At 41.8% G+C, this 22,098-nt stretch overlaps 1 protein-coding gene across 2 annotated transcripts in view; it reads left to right on the forward strand.

Moving 5' to 3' along the window:
• Window positions 1-17,064, forward strand: part of LOC116326767 (nuclear factor of activated T-cells, cytoplasmic 1-like) — a 60,019-nt gene extending 42,955 nt beyond the window's left edge. For both annotated transcript variants that reach the window (XM_031748187.2, XM_039618991.1), the window contains one exon: window positions 15,221-17,064. In XM_031748187.2, coding sequence (XP_031604047.2) covers window positions 15,221-15,276 — 56 coding nt within the window. In that variant the 3' untranslated portion in view covers window positions 15,277-17,064. The remainder of the gene's footprint in view (window positions 1-15,220) is intronic.
• The last annotated feature ends 5,034 nt before the right edge of the window (window positions 17,065-22,098 follow it).

Raw genomic sequence — 22,098 nt, forward strand, 5'->3', positions numbered from 1 at the left:
AAAAGCAAAGATTTCAGACATTTCGTACTTACTCGCAGCCCGCTATCTGTACTTTATGAGCTAGAAAAATGGCAGTCAAATGAGATCAGTGGGTACACAAATAGAATTTTATGAATAACTCGGTCTGAAGGATTACGTTTGTCTTGTTAGCTGAACTAATTAAGCCAAAAAAGAAAAAAAAAAGAAAAGAAAGCTTAAGTGACAGCATGTTTTGTCATATATTTGAAGGCACACTTCTGGTGACATCGCTTCCTGTGATATATGTTGTTCTACATATGAAGAACACAGGTTAGACAAACCTAAGCTACTATTCTGAGACTTATTTTTCTTGCCTTGGAAACCTGTTCCTGCTGTTTATAGGTATTTTGCTGTGGTTGCGAGTAGAGTAGAGCAGAGGCGATGTGTTGGCAGTGTGAGGCATTCGGGTCCTATGAGGCTGCTGCCGTGTGTCCTGTCTCATTAGCTGCTGCTGTGATGGGTGATATCATGAAATGTAACTGAATGCAGCACGCAGCAAAGGAACTACTGCTAATCAGAGAGCCAGATTTCTACCACCTGCCTCTCTGGGAAACAGAGGGCCCTTATTCCCTAAAATAAGAGTGCAAACCAGCCTCTGCTGATTTCTGACATTTGACATATGTGCTCTGATTTCCTTGTGTTGCAAGGTAGTTTTTTTAGATGGGAGCGTTGGGAGGAGGGGGGGTGATTGTTTCCTCCTCAATTCAAAGCTAGTGTGCTTTTTACTAACTGAAAACAGAATTGTTGTTGATCCTTCTTTCCTCCTTCCTTCGCTGCCCAACTCCCAACCCCCAGCAACAAAAGTGGAATTCTAGCCTTCCTGAGGATCTCTGTCCACCGCCAGTGCTTCTGAAGGCAAATCAAGGCATTCTTCATGGAAACTTTTACACATCCTGGCAAGGTGCCCAGACCCCAGGACTCCGCAAAACCCCTAATGATGATTGAGCGTGCGTCCTCACTGCGCTGAAAACATGCTGAGTCGCTAACATTGGAGTGTGCCGCAAGGCTTCATTGGGGTGGGGGGGCAGAAGACTGCAAGATTTGGGGGTTGAAGTGCCTAATGGGACTCACTAAAGCAGGGCTACTCCTGTATGTTTAGACAGCATTAGTATAGTATACGTGCGTGCGTGTTTTTTCGCTATTAGTTGGTCGACTCGGCTTAGATGTGGAAGCACTGTAAGTGACATCGTGTGCTTTCACACCACTCCACCTCTGACCCGCTGGCCTTTTGGGAGCAGGTCAAGCTTCAGCTAATAATATACAGAAAGAAAGGCTGTCTTGTGGTTAAGTGCAATGCCTAGAACATAGTCTCCTTCTACACATAGTGATATTGACGGGTACAAGAAAACGCGTGATGGCTTTTTTATTATTTATGGCCACAAAGAGGATGTGGATATTTTACTGTTATTGTTATTGCTGCCTTCTCATATTAGGAATCCCGTTTTCCTGGCAGCCCTTGACGTGGTGAAGTATAAGTAAAAGTTTGGGCTTGCTGCAGAAGTTTTACAGTCATGGGAAAAATTAATAGGTGGGTGCACTCTTGGCTTGGCCTTTAAGACCATCAAAGCTATGGATCAACAACTACACATCTGGGATCAGCAATAGATTAGCTTCAATTTCTTCTCATTAAGATTAAAAACCATTATTTTTACTGTGTGAATTGAGCAGCTTTGGCTCTTATTACCCATTATCAGATACTACAGACCTTACTAAGCACTTTAGAGAATATGCTGTTCGGTAAATATGAAGATCAACTTGTGGTATAAGCTGTGTAAGTGTAAGTAAATGCTTTGCTTGATCCCATGAGCTTGTTAATTGTAGTTATTTTCATAGCACTGGAAAAGATGATAGCATGCTGGTGATAAAAAATAAAAATAATAGTAATAATACTACTACTAATAACAATCTTCAGATCCTGTCGCAACACACAGCTGGATACATGAAGTAATTCTCATAAAGCACATAACAGTGTGGTTGAACATGCTGATAGTTTACAATCTGATGTGTAGGAGTTAAAGTGGAGGTACATTAATGGGACCCAGGGAATTCAGTGGTGTCCTTGCTGAAGAGAAATACATTTGCACTTGAGTGGAAGTCCTCTAGATTACCTTAGCTCTGTTTCCTTTTACATCTCTTTTATGTCTGTCCCGCTGGCTGAACATAAGAGCATGTAGATTCCTGGTTGTGATCATAATATATTTTTTGTAACACATTTTGAAACCCACTCAATTACAGACCCTATTGCCCAAGATTGCTCGCAGTTTAGCGAATGATTGGATCCAAGTGGTTACATATGACAGTGGCAATGGGGTTACCTTATTTGTGCTTTGATTTTAAGCTCTTTGTAAAACCATTGGGAATATTATTATAGTTCTGATAAACGCAGCAAGATGAATCTGGACAAATTCGATCCATTTATTACCGCAACAGGTTGGCTTTAATGCCTGTGTGTGTGTGTGTGTGTGTGCACCCCAAACCCTTGCAGCTGAGCCAGAGGATCTGGTCTGGTTTCAGTCGCTCCGTCATAATATCCACAGTCACCGAGAAAGAATGCGTCTGCTGAAAATGTGCAGCTAAATTATCTAAACAAATTGGGTTTCTTTGTGTCTGGGATCTACACACGGACACATTTAGATGAAAGACTTTGATTCTGGTTTTGAATGGGTTTCGTGTTTCTTTTGCCAAATATCAGAAGTGCGTGACGCAGAACTGCTACCGTAAAGAACGGTGTCTTATTTTTTCCTCGTCGCGCACTGTGTGGCCTTCTGTGGAAGCACATTACCTGGCATCAATAGGAGCACGGACTTCGGCGAAGCATACAGTCAAATATAGCAGAGTAAAGCCACATGGCGCAGTAGATGCATCCTTCTCCAGACTCATCTGAGTCTATCCATTAAGGCTATATTATTCCAGTTCATCATATGTCATGTATTTCTTATAGTTTCTCCTGACACAGCCGTTTAGAGGCTCGGTTTATGTGGCTCACATTCTGAGGTTTAGGAAACACGCGCTGAAAAGCCACCGAGCCACACGGATCACAGCAGGTCAGGACTGAGACAGGGCCTGTGGCTTGGCTTGGGATCTTCCTGTGTATATCTGTGATCATAGAGCTACCACCTCATGCCAGACACTCTCATTACTGAATCGTAATATGACAAATGTCAGTGTGGTTGACGGCTCTGACTGGATGATTACCGAGCGGGTCTCCTTCCTCCATAAAGCTCTGAAGGCTGCATTTAAACTGTGAATTCAGCTGCATCCAAGCCTTTATCTGTTCATTTTCTAGCTGACATTTTATGACACTCAAGGCTGTTTCAGTATACATCATCCATGTGGAAAGGCGGGTTCATGCCAGTTGCACAACTCAAGCCTCCTCAGTGATCTCGGTGATTCGACTGGTATTTTGTTTTTTTATGACATAAACATTTTGTCCAGTCCACAATAATTCAGCACCAACCTTAAAACACTGTTCCTCTGTGGAGATAGTGAGTCTTACTCTGAACACCACAAATGCTGTGCAGTCACAGAAACCATAAATTTGCCCTGAATCTTGGATATTTCCTCCTGGCATTAAATAATATGAGCACATGGAAAACTCATACAATCCACACAAACACCCAAGAAGCACAACTGATTTAAAAGCAAGCATTTTTTTGTTTTAGTCTTTTAACAGGGAGGTCAGGGGTCAGGAACAACTCCTGGACAGCAGCCCAGGAGCTTGGAGAGGGTCTTGCCCGAGGATCTTTCATTTGAACGTACAGTAGTAACCACAGTGAGATGCTTGCTCCTAGCAGTTGTATTTAGGGGATATAAATACCTGCGGCATCAGTAAACAGGAGCAGGTCTCCATCCCAGACCACTTAATAACAGCTTCCCATCTGAAATTTGTTATGTCAGTGAAATAGTATCCTTTAGCGACGGATGTCAACAGAGAGGTTTGTTCCAGGCGGGTGGGATGGGGAAAGCCGTTGGGTTTTGCAACAGTTGGCAGAGTACACTGTCTCCTCTATGCACAAATGCTTCAGAAAGCAGAACGTGGGGGAGATAGTCAATAAGACAAAACACAAGGAAGGAGAAGGAGCATCAAGAAAGAATGTATAAGAGAGTGGGAGATAAAGATTTAAACTTTGAAAGGAGAGAGTAGTAACACATACAAGAATATAAGCCAAACGAGCATGTCCTTTGCTTTTACCAAGTTTAATGACAAATCACTGTAAATGTAGGCAGCCTGTGTAAAATGTAACAGTGAACATAATGAAACCTTAAAAAAGTGAAAGCCTTCTTTTCAGAATGTTCGTATCACCAAACTGACAGGAACAGACGCACAGAATTTCTTTTTTCTTCTTTCTTCTTCTTTTTTGTCTTTGCGCTCCTGTACTCATGAGGAGTTTATCAGGAGTTTCAGATTTTTTAGGCCAGGAGATGCTCATCATCCCCTCACATCCAGGAATATTCAGCGAGCATGTGGAGAAGCAGGTCAGCCATAGAAATAAAGGAGACACAGACACAGACAGAGATGGAGGAGAAAGAGGGGAAAATCTGAGGTGGAAGAAAGTAGCATGTAATCTTGGTGATTTTCCCTGGCTTCCATCACCCCTGTTCTTTACACACACACACACACACACACACACACACACACACACACACACACACACACACACACACACACACACACACACACACACACACGCAAACAGATGGACACTATGAGCTCTTTTCACAGCTAAAGCTATTATAACCAAGACACTGAAAGTCAAAGAAAGAAAAACACAACCAAAGTGAAAGATCACATTTTCTTCCTGCCCCAGCAGCGACCACTTGCAGAGAGCAGTGGGTGAATGGGTTTCTTTCATTGGAGGGGATGATCGTAACCGCTGAACTGTGAGTGTCCTGCTATTGACATATGACCCATGGAGGTTTTACACCTCAACTGGCCCCCCAATTCTCAGATTGTACTCAGACAGTATACTCAGCTGAGCCCAAAGCAACATGCTAACATAAAGGAAAATCCTTTGATTGCTTATTTCCAAAATCATATGAAAACCCTTTACTGTGGATTTTAGTGAAGCATTATAACAAAAAACAATTACTACTGTAAAGACACAGAAATTAAGTTCTTTAGTTGATGAACACGTGGACAAAATTGTTGGTACCCTTCAGCCAATGAAAGAAAAACTCACACAGTGGTCACAGAAATAACTTTAATCTGACAAAAGGAACGTTAACCAATGAAAGTCAGACATTGCTTTTCAACCAAGCTTCAATGGAATTATTTAAAAAAGTAAATGCATGTAACAGGCCCAGACAAAAATGATGGTATCTCTAGAAAAGACTGTAAATAATGTGACCAATCCTAATCACAACACACTCACAGTCTTATTTCAGTTTTTTCACACAAAGCAAAGATGAAAACCAGCCAAAGGAGACTTCAAAGCAGTGACTTTAGAAAAAGGTAGAAATGGAGGCTATAATGCAGCGAGGCTGACTGCTCATCACTGCCTTTGTTACCTGTTGAAGGTCAGGCTCTGGCTGCCGGGCTGGGGTCAGCATACACTCAGCTTTATCATCCCTCTGGGTTCTTAGCTAGCTTTGTGTTAGCATGCTGTCTGTGCAGGTGCTTGCAACAAGCCAAAGTTGTGTTAGCAGTATAATGCAGTTGTTTCTGTCCTAGATACAGTTTGTATTTTACCTTTTCGGGAATTAAAAATAATGCCCATATTGCCAGTCCTGGAAGGTTGCAGACCACTCCAACATGTTCCTCCTACTGCAAATGAATTGAAATCAGCTGATTTTAGAGTGCCAGAAGAAAAAAGAAGAAAGGTCCTTTATGTCCTTTGTGCATTATATTGCTTCGTTACTGAAAAACATAAGGTAGTTATGGCTTGGAAAACATTACACCCAACACTGGTTGTCAGCCATGCAAATTCTTCATTTCACTTCGAAGACATTCAAGATTCTTTCAAGATTCAAAGAAAAAAAAATTCTGCCTACAGTTACACTTTGGGCTCTGAAAACATAATCTGCTCATTAGTGATGGCGAAGAGAGAAAGTTTAAATGAAGCGCTACCATAGAAATGTATTGGTAAGACTTTTTAATAATTTACCCTTCATACAGTGTGTAACTAATGACTTCATTAATTCTTTATAGGTCATTTACTAAAGTCTTGTAGGTTATAAGCTATTAATCTTTAACTTTTGGGGTGTGCGAAAGAAAAAAAACTCTGTGGTAAATTTTTTATTAACCACTATTAAAGCCATTATCTACAATACTTTACAAAGAGTCTCCTGCTAGAGAGCGATGCTATTATTTTTCAGCCCTAAAAACTGCGAACATACTTTTCTGATAGACCCCACAGTTCCTACTACTAGAGGACAAACTAATTCTTTCTGCTCATGTAGTAAATCAGCCATGACGAATCTGCGGGGAGCTGGACTTGGAAAGCTCTGTGTCTAAGCTCTATGTGAATGAAAACATCACGTACACTTTAATTAGATCAGTTAGATTTACTGTAGGATGGAGTAGCAGAGCAGGCTCTCGTTTCTTTTAAGTTATTCAAGTGGAAGGTTCTCTCCCGGAGCACCACCAACTGTTGAGTTTGTAAGATTTTAAACACCGCAAACAGAAGCAGGTGAAGATGTGCGTCTGTGATTTACAGGTGGCCAACAATGTCTCCGTCTCACCCGCTGTCTGCGAAAGTGTAGCTGTCTTCACCTTCAGCTCTGAGACAGTCTGGGTTTCTTGACAGCTATACAGTCTCCAGATGGATGTACGCTTGTCTATGAAAATCAAAGCGAGGTCAAGGGTGTTGGAAAGGAGATAAGAGAATATTTGGCCACGACTGGCTCTCTCTACCTTCCAGCGAATAAATCCATGATGTGCCCCAAGGAGGGCCTCCCCCTCTGTGTCCTCCTGAGTATAGGCTTTAAAGCTACAGGGGCAATTGTTGGGGTGAGCAGACAGGGTGTTAATCAGATAACTCTCAGCTTCAGTAGAGATCACTAGAGCGCCATGGGGATGCTGAAAGCGAGAGGCCATGTTCCCGTGATCAGCAGAAGCTTTTTAAGATTTAGTTAGCTTAGTATACTTTTCAGTGCCTTATCTCTCTATGCAAACCCGCCATACAGCTCGGCAAGGTCCTAGATCAGTGGAAATGTTGTTTTCATCAAAGCGTTCAAGCCAAAACAAACAATGAGACACTGGGGTTGACAACAAATGTCCAACTTTGGCATGCCAAAAGCTAATGCGTTTTCATGGATGTCTAAAGAGACGGGTTAACTTAAGACCATGACTTGCTGCTACACCAAAACCAGCCATCCGTCTATGATGAATAGCAAACAATAAAGCTCACAGTGATGTAAGCCTTTTTGGACACAGAGAATATAATTTATATATAAACAGAAGAAAACAAGTCTGAAATCCCACATTTCAGCTGACAGGCAACAGGTGATTTAAAGAAGCCCACTACAAATGCAGTTGTAAATTGTATTATATGCAGGTGCACTGCCAAATTCTCACCCAAACGACTGCAGCCTACTTGAAGTATGATTGTTTCAATATGCTCATATTTTTAGACTCCATTCCATAATTCAAAAAAAAGAAAGAAAGCGGTGAAATCCCGAGCCGTCTGCGTCGGCCGCCGCAGGAGCATACGTTTCTAATTCCAAATCAATCACGGCGAGTTTATCAGATGGCCGAGTTATTTTACCATAAACCCATTGGTAATGAGCCATGCAAAGAGTTTTAATCTGTCTCCTTTCATATCTCAGCTGCTGAGATGTGCGAGTTTTGCTCAGTTCGGTGCTATTTTTTTTCAGGCTTTGGTGTTTGCTTTATGCATTCATGCTCTGCTAGTTGCGTGAAACGGAGCTTTTGATTTCACATGGTCTGTACACACAGAAGCTCTTTAGCGTGTTGCTTTTATGTTTGCTTTTGTTTGATAAACACTTTGATTGTTGTGTTTTGTTGTGGTATTCTTCCACTGTAACTTTTTTTAAAGGCAATTTAACGCAATCAAGGGGACCCGTGCAATCAAAATAACAGAAAGCGCTTTTTGTGCTAAACATTCGAGCATCTGCGCCGCACTCGGTGACATCACCTGTCAGTCGACTAGTGCGGCTCGTACTGCAGCATCCTTTTTTATCCTTCTTAAAAAGTGTAGAATGCTCGTGAACTATAACGCCAGACAAAGACTGTTATTGCTCGTGACGCACTCGTAACGCCTCACACGCCAAATTCAGAGAAGTCAGTGATGAGGGCACCAGAGAGTAGCTCCAACCATGTAAACACCTCCCCCTCATCCTCCCCAGAGACCGACCTCAAGCGAGCACACCCGGGGCCTCCTGGGCCTGGGAGGAAATGAGAGGAGGAGGAGGGAAGTGGAAGGCTCACAAAGAGAGAGACAGAGTGAGGTGAGATAGGGAGCGGCAGAGCACACCAAGCAAGATCAAAGACAAAGGTTCTGCGCGGCCGCGGCCAAAATAAGCATATCAGTGGTGGGGCTTTCAGTAAAAGTTGTTGTCTTTAGGGTTCTAATTTGGTATGCTGCTGTTTCATTGTTCTCCAGCCTCTCTAGTAAATTTTGGATACTTTTCGGTGGTTGTGGGCTGAGGCAGGCAACCCTGAACTCTTCCGATTCGTCTGACTACAGAGAGCCATAAAGCATGCGCTCTGAAGGGAGAGGCGCATCGGAGACTCAGGTGGAGATTAGAGCCCAGCTCCACTTTGTCTCTCCACATGAGGCGCAGAGAGTATGTCATCATTATTTCTCAAGGCTGCTCTAGCTCTCTCATCCAACTGAGCCAGGAGTCCTTGTCTAAAAACAGCAGCAGACATATTGATTGGAAATCTGTTCAGCGACATCAGAGCACTTACTGTTTACACTCTATACTTTATTTCTTTTTTTTCGTGCCACTAAAAAAAATAAAAAATAGAAAGCTAATTTACTCCTAATTCATTCTCATCAGTTGTGATTCAGTAGGTTCATTCAGGGATGGGACAACGTGGAAGTGGGTGCACATGAAGCCGTGGGGTAAGCTGAAACAAACAAAAAAACAGCACAAGATTTAATATTTTGTATTTAAATGATTTGAGCATACAACACACTATGACAACATTGGTAAATCTGGCTATTTAAATGTATTGTAGTCTCAGAAAAACATGCACTGCAGAGACCTGATCCCTTAAACAATAGAATAGCTTTTCTCTAAATGGGAACGCACTGACAACGTATTAAGATAATAGTGCTTTTTAACAGCAAAAGAATTGACGCAGACCTTTTGCACTATTTTTACATCATCAAGGCTCCTCGTCTCTGCAGGCAGCACTCACTCGCAGACTGAGAGGTGAACTGTTGGTCAGAAATGTCTGTCTGTAGCTCGCTTACTTTTAATCCACTCTTTGGCAGCTGAATAGCCCGGCAATCTTGTTGGGGGGAGGGGGAGAAAATTAAATCAAACTAAAAATAGTAAAGTGGGAGAGACAGAAATAAGACTTTTAGTGTTAGGCATGTGTCACCTACCATTACGCTCCTCATCTATTATTCTCTCATGATTATCTCTAGCCATGACTCCAAGTCCAAAATCAATAAAGTGAATTTCGTGGGATCGCTGTTCACCTCAGCAGTGTGAGGAGATCACCACACATCGGTACTCTGCAGCTGTTGCAGGGCAGCTGTAAAAAAGCCTCAGTTCTCAGGGTAAACTCGGCTTTGTCTTAAACCTATTCACTGTGGCCCTGTCTCTCTCTCCCCCCCCCCTTCTTTTTCTTCTCTCCAACTCCTCTGTCAGCTGAGGAGACTGAGCGATTCCACATGGGAAAGCCTGGGGCTTCACAGATCAGCCTAACTGTGGGGATGAAATATACTGTCTGTACATATCATCACATCATTAGGCCCAAAGGGATCCCTGCAATGGATTAGAAGCTGTCTACCTGCAAGGCTCAGATGAATTTATGAAGCACTTTATCACGATGAAGCATGAGCGGAACGCTTTGTCTCTTTCCATTTGTGTTTATCTGTGGGAATAAGGATCGCGTCTCCCTCGGTTTCGCTCGCTCTCTTTCACTTACTCCATGCTGACTTCTCTGTCTGTGTCATTTTATGCGCGTGTGCGTTCCGACCTTTCACCCCCCTCCTCCCTATTTTTGACACTGCTGGTGATTAGCACAAGATAAGTGACGCTGTGTCAGAGCCTCTCCGTCCAGCCGCTCGAGCTGTGTGTGGGAGGCAGCAAATTGTCCATTAAGTGTTTCTGCTGAGGCCGAGAGAAGATTTGATATAGTGGGGAAACAAAAGTAATATGTACCAGGAAATTCAATTGTCTCTCTCCGGCAAGTTTGAGCTTTAGTTCGGCTTCCCCACCAAATCAATTTCACATGAAAGTACGAGGTCAGATGAGGTTTAACTGTGAGTCCTCCTCGCAGCCAGTCTCCTTTTACTCACTCCGAGGTAGTGTAGAGATTGGGTGGCGATTCGATTTTTGTGTGTTTACATGAAAGAACTTGTGTGACTCAGGCAAACTTCCTCACGTGCTGCCGAGAGTCTCGGGGCCACAATAGAAGGAAACTTCCTCTTCTCTCTCACAAAACCCGATGTTGTACTACAGGAGGTACGAGCAAGCACAGGAAACAATCACCTTCGCTACAGTGTGAAGGTCCTTGACCCTAACACAGCTGCAGCTAGCACGTGTCGTGAAAGTAAGAGGAGTTCAGGAAGGTGCCCTCCACTTCTTCAGTATCAAGAGACTTCGAGCGGCAGAGCAGAAGTCACTGCCAGGAACCTGTTGTTGCAACCTTAAGTACGGAGGTCACGTACGGAGGCCGGGGTGAGGTGAAGTCTCTTGCTCTCTCTCGCTGTCGGGTGTTTGCCAGTCAGGCCTGATTTGACTACAGGGGATCGTGTTTCGACAGCAGGAACCTCCAAGAGGCTCTCAGGCCTCGAGGCTCCGCATCTCTCCAGACCACAGGGCATCCTCTGTTCTCTAAGGAAGCCCGGCTGTTATCGAACCCCAGTGCACAGCACTATCCCGTAACAATGCTAACTAAATCCCCAGTGCAGGTCAGGTTCACACTGAACTCTTAGAAAAGCCAAATGAAGTCATATCAGGCGTGCTTGTATTACTGGATAAAAAGAAGCCAATTTGTAAGTAAGTAACAGTGAGGTATGGCAACTATGCTGTCGCTATATCAGTGCTTGTATATACTGTACCCTCCAAATTATGTCAGCAGCACAGTGAATATGATGTTTTTGCTACCTAAGCCATTGGATTGGATTCTTCAAAAGAAAAAAGTAAGACATAACTACAGACCAGCTTTACTTTTTCTTCATTTTTTTGTGTCTTTATATGTAGATAAAATAGTACATGTAGCCTCTGGTCTGAAAAGTAAAGCAAATCAGTGTGACCTAAACTTGTATTCTTTCTAATGACCTCTCTGGTTGCAAAAAGAAGTCCAGCAAACATCTTAGCAAACACTCTCCTGATGAGTTTACGGTCTTAATCACAAATTACCCAAATAAGTCTAATTTAATACAATGTAATGTGAATTTTGGAAATAATACTCGTAGTTAGAGAACCTTTGTATGATTTAAGGCGTGGCCAATTTGTTATTCTAAAAGCTGCAAGTACCGACAGCAGTCGTGTTAAATTTGCATACCCCGGTATATTCAGGGTGTATACTAGAGCTGCCTCCATTACCGCCTTCTAGCAGGTTGAAAAACATCTTCCACGACAGTTGATACAGACTGGTTATTTTAGCGAGGTCAACGTTTATTCAGCCCGGAGTCACACCCAATGGAGGCAGGGATTTAGCAATTAGCCACTTTCCCTGCCAAGAAACACTGGCAGGCCCTCACAAAGGTGAATTGTCCATAGAGCTGTTCACCTTGGCTGGCATCACAGTAAAGCGCAGTCATATTTTTGTGTCACTCTCACACCTGCCTGAAATAGATCTCCCAGCCACCCAGTCTGGAGTATAGGTCCTGACAGGTCCAGGCTGCGGTTTGCCGATTGCGTTGGCAGGGAAGCTTAATAAAGGATGCCACTCTGTTTAACTAAGCCTAGCAGGGCACGTGTTTTTTGTTTCTCTCGTTCTTTTTTTTCAGCAGGGGAATATTTGGAGCTCAGTTTTCCACTGTTTTTGTTTATTCACGAGAGGGTATCCTCCCAGCTTTCCATTATTAACCTGGGCAACTGAAAAAAAGAAAAAAAAAGTTTCCAGTGCTGTTGAGAGGGATGCCAGGCCACTTTGCTTTCGTTATTGTAACATTACATGGAATCTTTTTTTTTAACAATAGCATATAGCGATCACGAAAGTGGAAATATAGCCCTCTGGCACTCTTTTTTAAAGGTTACACTTAGATTTACAAGGTTTGCTGATGAAATCTTATAATCCTCACTTGCCGGTCCACGTTGTGCAACGGGACGAATTTTTTAAGCCAAATTTTATTTAGAACTAAATGTTCCTCCGAATGCCTGACAACCTTCCCCACTGCTGCATATTTGTGGTTATCTAGTCACCTCAAGGACGGTGAGACAGAGTCAAAAATGTAGTAAAGGAAAAACAGAGAGATAATTCTTTCTGGTTCATTTTTTCTCAAAAAAGAAGATACATAAGCTCAGGACAGAAAAGTAAAAAAAAAAGTCTTTAGCTAAAACTGGATCATTTCAACTAATTTTTTTAAAAGATGCGTGACATGCGAGACCTTCGGTTCTCTCAAAAACATTACCTGTGAGTTTTCTTTAAAAGGTCTTTGTTTCCCAGAACTTGTCACAACTAAATAGTGACATGAGTATTAAGACGCTATAAATAGCATCTTGGTGTTGTCTTGTGGTGCAACAGTTGGCCACATCCTGCTTCTAAAATTCTCACGTTGCTGACAGAGTACATAAATGAAACACAAGGGCCAGTGTTTTACCTTTCTTCTCTCTGTCACTATTTCTTCAGAATGGAACATCTTTGTGCTTGCCAATGGAAAATATTAGTTGATAAAGGGCATCAAAATAACACTGCAGTTAATATGTGGGAGGAAGAGACGTCACGATTTTTTTTCTTTTTTCTTTTTTCTTTTTCTTTTTTTGAACAGTGACTGAAATGAAGAAAAAGAAGCCACCACTTTTAATCTCAGAAATATGAATGATATATTTGTGGCTTTCTGCTGCTGAACTGTCGGGTTTTCCCACCTCTTCTTAAGAACTAGCTGGCGATGTTTTCTCACCTCTCTGTGATCATTTCATTTTGCATACATGGGCTTGCACTTCCTTCATGTCCTGCAATGGTGGATCTAAAAATAACCACAGCATGTAAATGCTTGTTTAGCCCGGAGCGGAACAGGGTTGAAAACAGCCAACACTGTTGGCACAGGTTGAGTTTTTCCAATGGGAGTTCCTCCTGTTCAGGGAGGGGAGTCCCAACCAACTTGTGTGTGTGTGTGTGTGTGTGTGTGCATGCTTGTTTGTGTGTGTGAAAAGGTGGGTGTTTGCATACAGAAAACAAGGACAGCTATTATTGTAGAGCCTGTGTGTCTTTTAAATCTAACATTATTTATGTCTTCAGCCTTGTTTCCTTGGTGGTTCTGCCATTTATTCTGCATGGATCAGTTCAGCAAAACATTTTTTTATTAGCACCTCAGCCATCAACATCACACTTAACTGAAATCAAGCAGCAGTTAAATGATATAGTACAAAAGGAGCTCCAAATAAGTTTTTCTTTAGTGTTGTTTTTGTCTTGATCTATGCTGATGCTTCATAATTCACCAAAGAGTATGCAGTGATAACAAACGCAGCCCCACTCTGAACTTCAAAGTGGGTGGACTTCCTGTCTCGGCTCCGATGGTGGTTTCAGCAGACTCAGACTGCATCGGCCTGTCTTATCAAGGCGAGCTCTGTGACTATGAGGCTTCTTGTTTTTGTCGAACAACAGGTCTCAGGGTCCTCGCCATCTTCTCAGTCACTTCCCTCTGTTTTGCCAAAGAACACAGAGAAGATAAAGGCAGGGGACTGATCTCTGTCTGCCCGACTGTGGGAAAAGCGCGGGCACAGGAACTGGTGCAGGAAACACAAGACGATGACTAAAAACAGGGATATTCGCATGGAGCCGAAATGAGTTGCTAATGACATTGATATGTTTGGACTGTGGCTTCAGATGTCCATGATGTCCTGATGTCAAGTATGCAGTGTAGTGCTGTCTGAGATGTTCTCATGTTTAAAGAGTTCGCTAATAAGAAAAGTCCAGAGTAGCTAGGAACACTTCAGCCAAAAGAGGACTTGCCAACACGTGTAATTTATATTTGACACTATGGCTCTGTCCTTCCATCATAACAGAGCAGGTATCCAAGGCAACAGACAGGTCACAGATCTGGGGCGGAGGGGGTTGCAAAGTGGCTTGCAGGACAAACAGCGGGAACTGTATGCAGGATGCAGCTGAGTCATGAGGTGATATTGAAATCAGACGTTAGCAGATTATATACCAGGCTAACCTTAAAAAATATGAAAGTATGAACTCCCATATTTTCTGTGAAATGTATATGTTTTTTTCTTTCTACACTTAGACATTACCTGATCCTAACCATGGTACTTAACATAATAATTTGGAAATGATTGATATACAAGCACAGAATTGAAATAGTAAAGATCTCAAAACCAGAGTTAGGATCTGTCGAGGTTAAATAATACAACCAAGCTCACCCAGTGGGTCACTGTCTTGTCTTGTAATTGAGCTTTGTAGTAGTTGTTGTTGTTGGGTCTTTTTTCTTTTTTGTGGGAAAAATGAATAAAAACAAAAGTGATCAACTACTGCACTTAGGGAAGTGGTGAGAGACCGATTTCAAAAGCCGCAAAAGCCAATATCCCCTGATCTTCAGTCTATAAAATGAGTCATGCCCTAGAAAATGAACCTATTTAGAGAGCCTAGGTGATTTCTTCAGGGTTTTACCTTCAGACTTAGAAAGCCCCATCAAAGATATATGAGACATTTAAAAAGATGATCGGTATTAACCATGACAAGTAAACACAGCTCTTGAGTGTCACTTTAAATCTGACTGGAGCATCTGGTCCCCTGAGGTTCTGGGGATCTGACTCCAACCTTTGTCAGTGTTCAAACAAACGACCCATCAAGGGCCAGTATTTTCATGAAATGTAATAATGCTTTAGCGTGTCATTAAATGGGAGCAGTTAATAAAGATCTCCTCTTTCTCTTTTGTTTCCACAGTTAATGAGATCATCAGGAACGACCTCTCCAGCATCTCGGTGCACACTCACGCATAGACCATTTGAGTCTCCTGCAGCAGCAGCACATACACATCCAAACAGCAGCATCAACGAACGAGGACAAAAACAGCCAGAGATCCAGATTATAAAGAATTAAAGTTTGACCAGGATCTCCCACCTAACCACCGATGCCACCCGCTCCTCTTCAGTCTAAGACTCTCTGCAGGCTCACATTGACAATCACTGGCAAGCTCCATTTGAATAAACAGGTGAATGTTATATTTACAGAAACGAAAAAAGGGAAGTGATATATCAGGGGCAAAGTACACGATTACACTTGCCTTAATTCGCAGCTGATGTTTAGTGGACCAAACAACTCATAGAGACTGAGTTATTTTCTGTCGTTAACAAATGACAATCTTCATTTCGAGTGTGATCTGTACGTTAATGCATGGACAAGCTAATGGGACAATAAGTGTCAAGCTTCATCACTTTGGTTCATTTGTCTGCACAGTCAGTCCGCATCAACCAACTCGGTGCCTTACAGCAGTGCTATTGACAGCAAGCAGCAGCAGCAGTCAGGCAAATGCAAACAGTTCAGTGTAAAAACCCGACTGAAAGTTTTCTATGACATTTTTTTGTATTATTTCAATTATTTGTTTACAGGGAAACAAAAAGGCTGGAACATCTATAGGAAGCATGTCAACTGATTCAAATTTTGTTTTGCCTGCTTCCTTATTATCTTTGTTCATTTATACGGAATTTTATGTATGATATTCTTTTGTATAAACATGTATTTGAAAATATGTATGCCTTATGCTCATATCATGCAGTTTGTTATCCCCCCACCCCCTCCCCTGTCTTTCCCTGATATGATTTTGTAGCATTTCTGCTACCCTTCACCTTTATTTTTTCACCTTAGTGCCTATTTCCTTATCATCCTTTCCTGGTCTTCCAGTTTTCCACCCAGATCATGACATAATGATGCAAGGACAATCAGAGGATTAAAAAAAAAAAAGTACATATCCTATCAAAATTCCTGGTTTACAGGAGCTTATAAAGGCAGGTATCAGTTTTATTCTTTCCCAGCTGAGAGATGGTTGAACAAAGGTAAATGTACCTGCTGGATTTTAAGGGGAATACTTTTATAGATTTGTCTGTTACTTGTTGCTCTGCAGGTTTGCATGTAAATAGGCACAGGCTCAGTTTTCCTCATCATCTGGGTGATTTCACTGAGGAGCTGGCAGGACTGTTACTTACAGCTGGCAATAATTGATCTGAGTAGACCAAAGGATTTTATCTTTGGTGAAATTATTGTCAAAGTTTCTTTTTTTTTCTGACACAGACTTTAGCATAGGATGGTTCCATCATACAAAAAAAAAAAAAAAAAAGACATGCACTTTACCATAAACACAGAGCTGATATTCTTGCCTCCAGACCAAATATTGTAGACTGATTTCCACTGTAGTGTCATAAACGCGCTTCTGTCAACTCTTCACATAAACGCAGTCTTTTCCATGTTGTCTGTCTTTTGGAGCATGCACACTGTACTGATGTTGGGGATCATTTAGCTGATAGTAGCTTCCAGGATAGCTTTCCTAATACATTTTTCAACATAATTATAATAGCATGACTAAACTCTATCAATAAGGTTTCTATTTTGTGCCTTACTACCTTTCTTGGCTACAAAATTGTTGCAACTCTCTAATGCTTTTCTGTGTAGGCACAAGGTGAAATATATTTCTCTTTAATATTAAATATTTATGAAAAAAAATGAAATGTGTTTTAAGTGCATTTAATGTGTTCTCAAAAATGACCTAATAAATGGCATATTGGTGACCATAAGTAACAAATGTCCCGGTGTCATATTTGTAAGTGAGTAAGTCGATTGGTGAAAAAAAAGTTAACAAATATTTGATAATAAAGTAAAAAAAAGAAAAGTATTGTGCTGAGGAGTAGTGTCCCTATTTCCTTTAACTTGTTTGAATTGAATAAAAAAGTAATTAAAACTAAAATAAATAAATAAATTTTGAAGCATGCATTTTAAATCACTTAGAGCGGTCAGGAATACTAGCAAAGCACCAGCCCAGCAATTAAATCACTGGACGTCAATGAGAGGAAAAACTGTGCATTCTAACACTGATTTTTAAATTCAGATCTTGCAAGTTTTCTCTTTGCCAGCCACACTGCACAGAACGACACTGCAGGATAAAATGCAACAAGCTGTGGATATGCCAAGTACAAGCAGCGACATGCGTGTTTTCCGGTGAGTATTGTTAGTGGTGGGTAGTTAGAAGCGAACCAGCTCCTCGTCATGGGATCTGTGCCACGCTCCTGTGTACCACCTGCCAGTCCTCCAGACTTTTTCCGTTCAGCAAAGTTATGAAGCGCCCATCCCCATAGTAACAGAAGGCAGGCCTAGGCGGTGCTCCCCTGTTTGACCGAGGTAAGCCCAAAATAGAGCCACTATTTACAGATACAGTCACGCCCCTTTTTCCTGGCACCCTGTCCTTCTTACCTTAGTCTTCCTCTCCCAGCGCCATACCCTTTGACACAGTGGCGAGATGACTCCGGGCTATGGTTTCCAATGCCGAAGCAGTGGTCCATAAGAGTGAAATATCAATGGCGCAAGGACAAACGCAGCTTTAGAATCTTTTCTTATTGGTTATATTTTTGTTTAGAAGTACAGAAACACGAAAAGTTTGAATGTATGATGTGGAAATCAACAATTCACAGCATAAAGAATTTACAGCTGAAATAAGCACCTAATTAACTTACACAGTTACTCAAAAGTTGTTTCGTTTTTAATAAACACTGTACATATAAGCCTATATTTCTCTGCTTTGCATGGCATAGCTTGGCGAAAAGACCAAAAGCAAGGAGACACAATCATCCCAAGGGCAAACAAATCTAATTTGTCAGCATGTGTAACTGATAAATGTGGTGGGGAAAGAGAGTGTGTGTGTTGAACACAGTTTATTTCACAATGTGTTTGTTCATCACTCTTAGAAGAGCTGGTAGACACTTTTGTAGGTAGTTAAAAGGCTTCCTTGGGTTTAGCTCTTGATCTGATCTCCTCTGATCTGATTTCTTGCAAGAAAACTGCTATCTCTCCTGCCAGGCACATAAAGCATTCATGTGCATTCATGTCAATTCGATGACCTCAAAGGTCAAAGTTTTATGCGACGGTCACACTATGGAAAAGAGTGGTTGGAGGCTGTGGCACGAACAAATTCATTGCAAACTTGGTTGCATTTGAAATGGTTGCTTCAAAGTCTGCCACCACTCGCAGTCAGTAGTCTTAAAGCACAAGAGTCACTTTGCCGTCTTCAAAGTGACTTTTTCAAAGTGACAATAAAAGGGCAATAAAACAGAATCTGCTATCAGTCGATTATCAATTTGAAATTGAATAAGGTTGTGATAATACAGTGAATAATCTGCAAAAATGGCAAATCCATCTCCATCTATTGCAAATCTGTATACGTGCCACAAACTACTAACTAGACTGCAGTTATTTCCAAACCTTTGCCAAGAGTGAGTCAGTCTGAGTCAGATTACAATTGTTTGGAGACCGGTTGGTTTTTACCAGGCGATTGCGCTGCAGCAGAAAGTGATGATCCAGAGGTTAAGGGTGTAACCTGTTAGTCATTAAAACTGCTTGCAGTTGTTCACCAAATGCAAAAAGAACATCGTTGCAACCGCATATTTTTACTAGCTGCAAGGAGATTTCCATCCTATATTTACGAAATATATCAAATACATGTATTGTATTGTATGTATTTGTATAAAAAACATCATGGCTGCCTCTTGTGTATGCAGGACACAACCCACCTGAGATTAACATTCGACCAACTGCCTTACCAAACGATCACAATTTCATCAACTGCTATTGGTACTGACAGGCTGATGTGCTGACAGACAGCCCCAGTGAGCAGCAGACGCGCGGCACAGTCTGTCATTTGACGGCCACAGCATCTCTGCTGTGAAGTCAAGAGTCCAGACAAGGAAAATGTCAATCCCTGATCATAATGATTGCAGCGCGTGCCTCCCTCCCCAAAAGGTTCACATGTCCACACAGCCTGGCAGAGGGCTCAGACTTCGAAGTTTGACTATACAGATTTATAGTGCCTTTTTGGCCCCACTTCCTCCCCTATTGTATTCCCAGAGAGCCCTTGATTTGGGCTTTTATAAAGCAAGTGCAAAGGCATGGTGGTGGAGCGCCTGCCCTTGTCTCTCATGAGCCATCTGCAAGCAGTAAATCCTCAGTATACTTCTGTTATGAAGGGCATGTTGAGAGAGCCACGGGGGTGACTTTAAGAGATGCTTTAAGAGATAACTGCTTGACCACATTGAGGGATCTTTGATAACTCTGTCCCATAAGCCAGTCCAGCATTTGATCTCTGTTGGTCTCTTGAGTCACTTTCTGTGACTTTTTTTTCCGCTTTTATTCGTTTGAAACATATGTCAGATGACTATAAACAGACCTTCTTATCAGTTACCTTTGGGATGATAAAGGAGGAAGATAAGCGCCATGTGTGTGCGTGGATTTCGGCACATGTTTACATGTGAATGAGGCGGGGCCGCCCAGCTCCACAGGTGTACACAAACCCAGTTTTTATGGGATCGTTTCAACATGTGACAGGATCAGCAGAAGACACGCTGACACGGTCACATTATTGCGGATCCACAGACAAATCACCTTTTTAAAAGACATTTTAAGAGGTTGCCCAGAAAGGCAACCAGATGGGGCCTGGAAAAATCCTGTGCCTTCTTTTATATTCCATCTGTAATCATTCAGCTTGATTTGCGCTCACTCTTGTGATGCGTGAAGTGTTGTGCAAGGATTTATAAAATTCAGCGGCGGGACAGATGCTTGAGTTTAAGACATGTGAAAAGTGAGAATTGTCTTTAAGTGTCTGTTTATACGATCGCATTACGTGAGCACTTTATCCTCCACATCAAAGTCGAAGCGTTTAATATCACATTTGTAGTTCACTCTGAGCGCTCTGTTTTCTTCGTGGACGAAAAAAAAAGAAAGGCCTGAAGACATCCAAAGCAATCATTCTTGTGTTGTTTGCTGTAAATGTTTCGGTACATATGCAGAATGTTTATGTTGAAGTACGCTGTAGCGCGCATTAGGGATGCTCTTAATGGGCTACAGTAAAAGCCCTTGCTAGTCAGGAGTTCAGGCAGGTGCAGACTCTTACAGTAGATAAAGGAGCCTGGCACTGGAGATGAGTTCACGACAATCACTGTGAGGCTTTTAGACGCCTTCTCCAAGCTCAATCTTCATTTCCCCTGACACTGATTTTGCAATAAGGATCCGGAGAAAAGGGGAATGTCCATCTATTCATTTTAATGATCCCTCATTATTGACTGCTGGCAGGGAGGGGGCGGGCAAAGGTAATGATTCTTTGTCTTTGCTGGCCAATCACTCCTCTTAAAGGAATAAGACTCTAAATAAGGCCACTAATGGATGCCCAGAGTGACCTAAAGCTGACCCCAGATGCAACCCCTGCGATCTGACTTCCCGAAACGATGGACTGTGAGTTTGCTTCTTTAGTTATTTATTAATTCATTGTTGGGTTGTTTTTTTTATACTTATAAAGTTTTAAAACCCAACATAAAATTATCAGTAAATATCTTGCCACAATTCTTTGTCATCTGTGAATATTATTTAAACTGCCCCCTAAACTAACATTAAAAGTTACCATCAGAACCAGTTGAGTTAAATTAGCCTAAAGACTGAGAACAATAAAAGATGTTGAAAATATTTTTAAAAGCTAAATTATTTTAGATGATATGAACGCTCTTAAAGATATTTTAAAGACTTTTTAGTATGTTTAGATCTTCCATGGAAAACAACTGTGAATTAAAACTAGTTCCTACAAGTTAGAGAATTTAAGCAGGTATTAGTCTGGCTTCAGCTGCTAATATCTGTGTGGTAATCTGGTAAGGATCTAAGATGGGTTTAACAATAAGAGAGCTAGCCACCATCCCTCCTCTCAAATCAACTCAGCATTGCCTCTCCAACCTGAGGTGTCCCTCTGATGTACTTGTTTCTAATCTTGTCCATCCTGGTAACTCCCAGTGAAATCTCTTTCTTGATGATCCACATGTTTGAGTTGGCAAAGATTTTATGCCGGATGCCCTTCCTGACGCAACCCTCTGCAGTTGTTCAGGCTTGGGACCGGCTACAGGAGTACCCTAGATTGTGCAAATGCACTCCTAGTATACCACCTCACTCTCTCCAAAGCTTCTTGTGCCTTAAAAGTCACTGAAATGAAAATAAGAAATAGTTGTTTTACTTAGTGATCATGCTGTTTTGCTTCCATAAGAACCACTCTGCTTTCCTGTTTCCAGTATTTACTGTGGCTAATCTCCTTGGCTGCTGGTGGCATTGTTACAAAAAAGACATAGAGGTGATGTCAATATACTTTACTCTCCTAACCTTCAGCAACAAAATAAATAAAATAAATTCTTTGGCCACTAAAACTTTTTCAAATGCAAACCTAGCATATTTACCACAGAGTACTTGCTCATCACCACATCTCAATGAAAGCAATACTGTCTTTAGCATCTCGGGCATCATTTATGCAAAATTCTACTGTGCTACTGTGCATAGCACAGCATCACTGATAGCACATTACTGAGCCTTTATATGTGTGTGCGTGCACCTCAGCCATTCTTACTGTAGCTGTCATCAGTCCGTCAAGGTAATGAACCCTACTTTACTGCTGCCTCCAACAGCTCTTTAAGGCATACTTCACACCCCTGAAGAAATACACTCAGGTATTAGCTGCTCTGCCTGCATTCTCTGGTAGCTGATGGGTGGGCAGGGATGTTATTAGGAGCATTCATCTACAAGACTCCCCAAGC

This window comes from Oreochromis aureus, linkage group 11 (genome assembly GCF_013358895.1).
Source record: "Oreochromis aureus strain Israel breed Guangdong linkage group 11, ZZ_aureus, whole genome shotgun sequence".
NCBI classification, from domain to species: domain Eukaryota; kingdom Metazoa; phylum Chordata; class Actinopteri; order Cichliformes; family Cichlidae; genus Oreochromis; species Oreochromis aureus.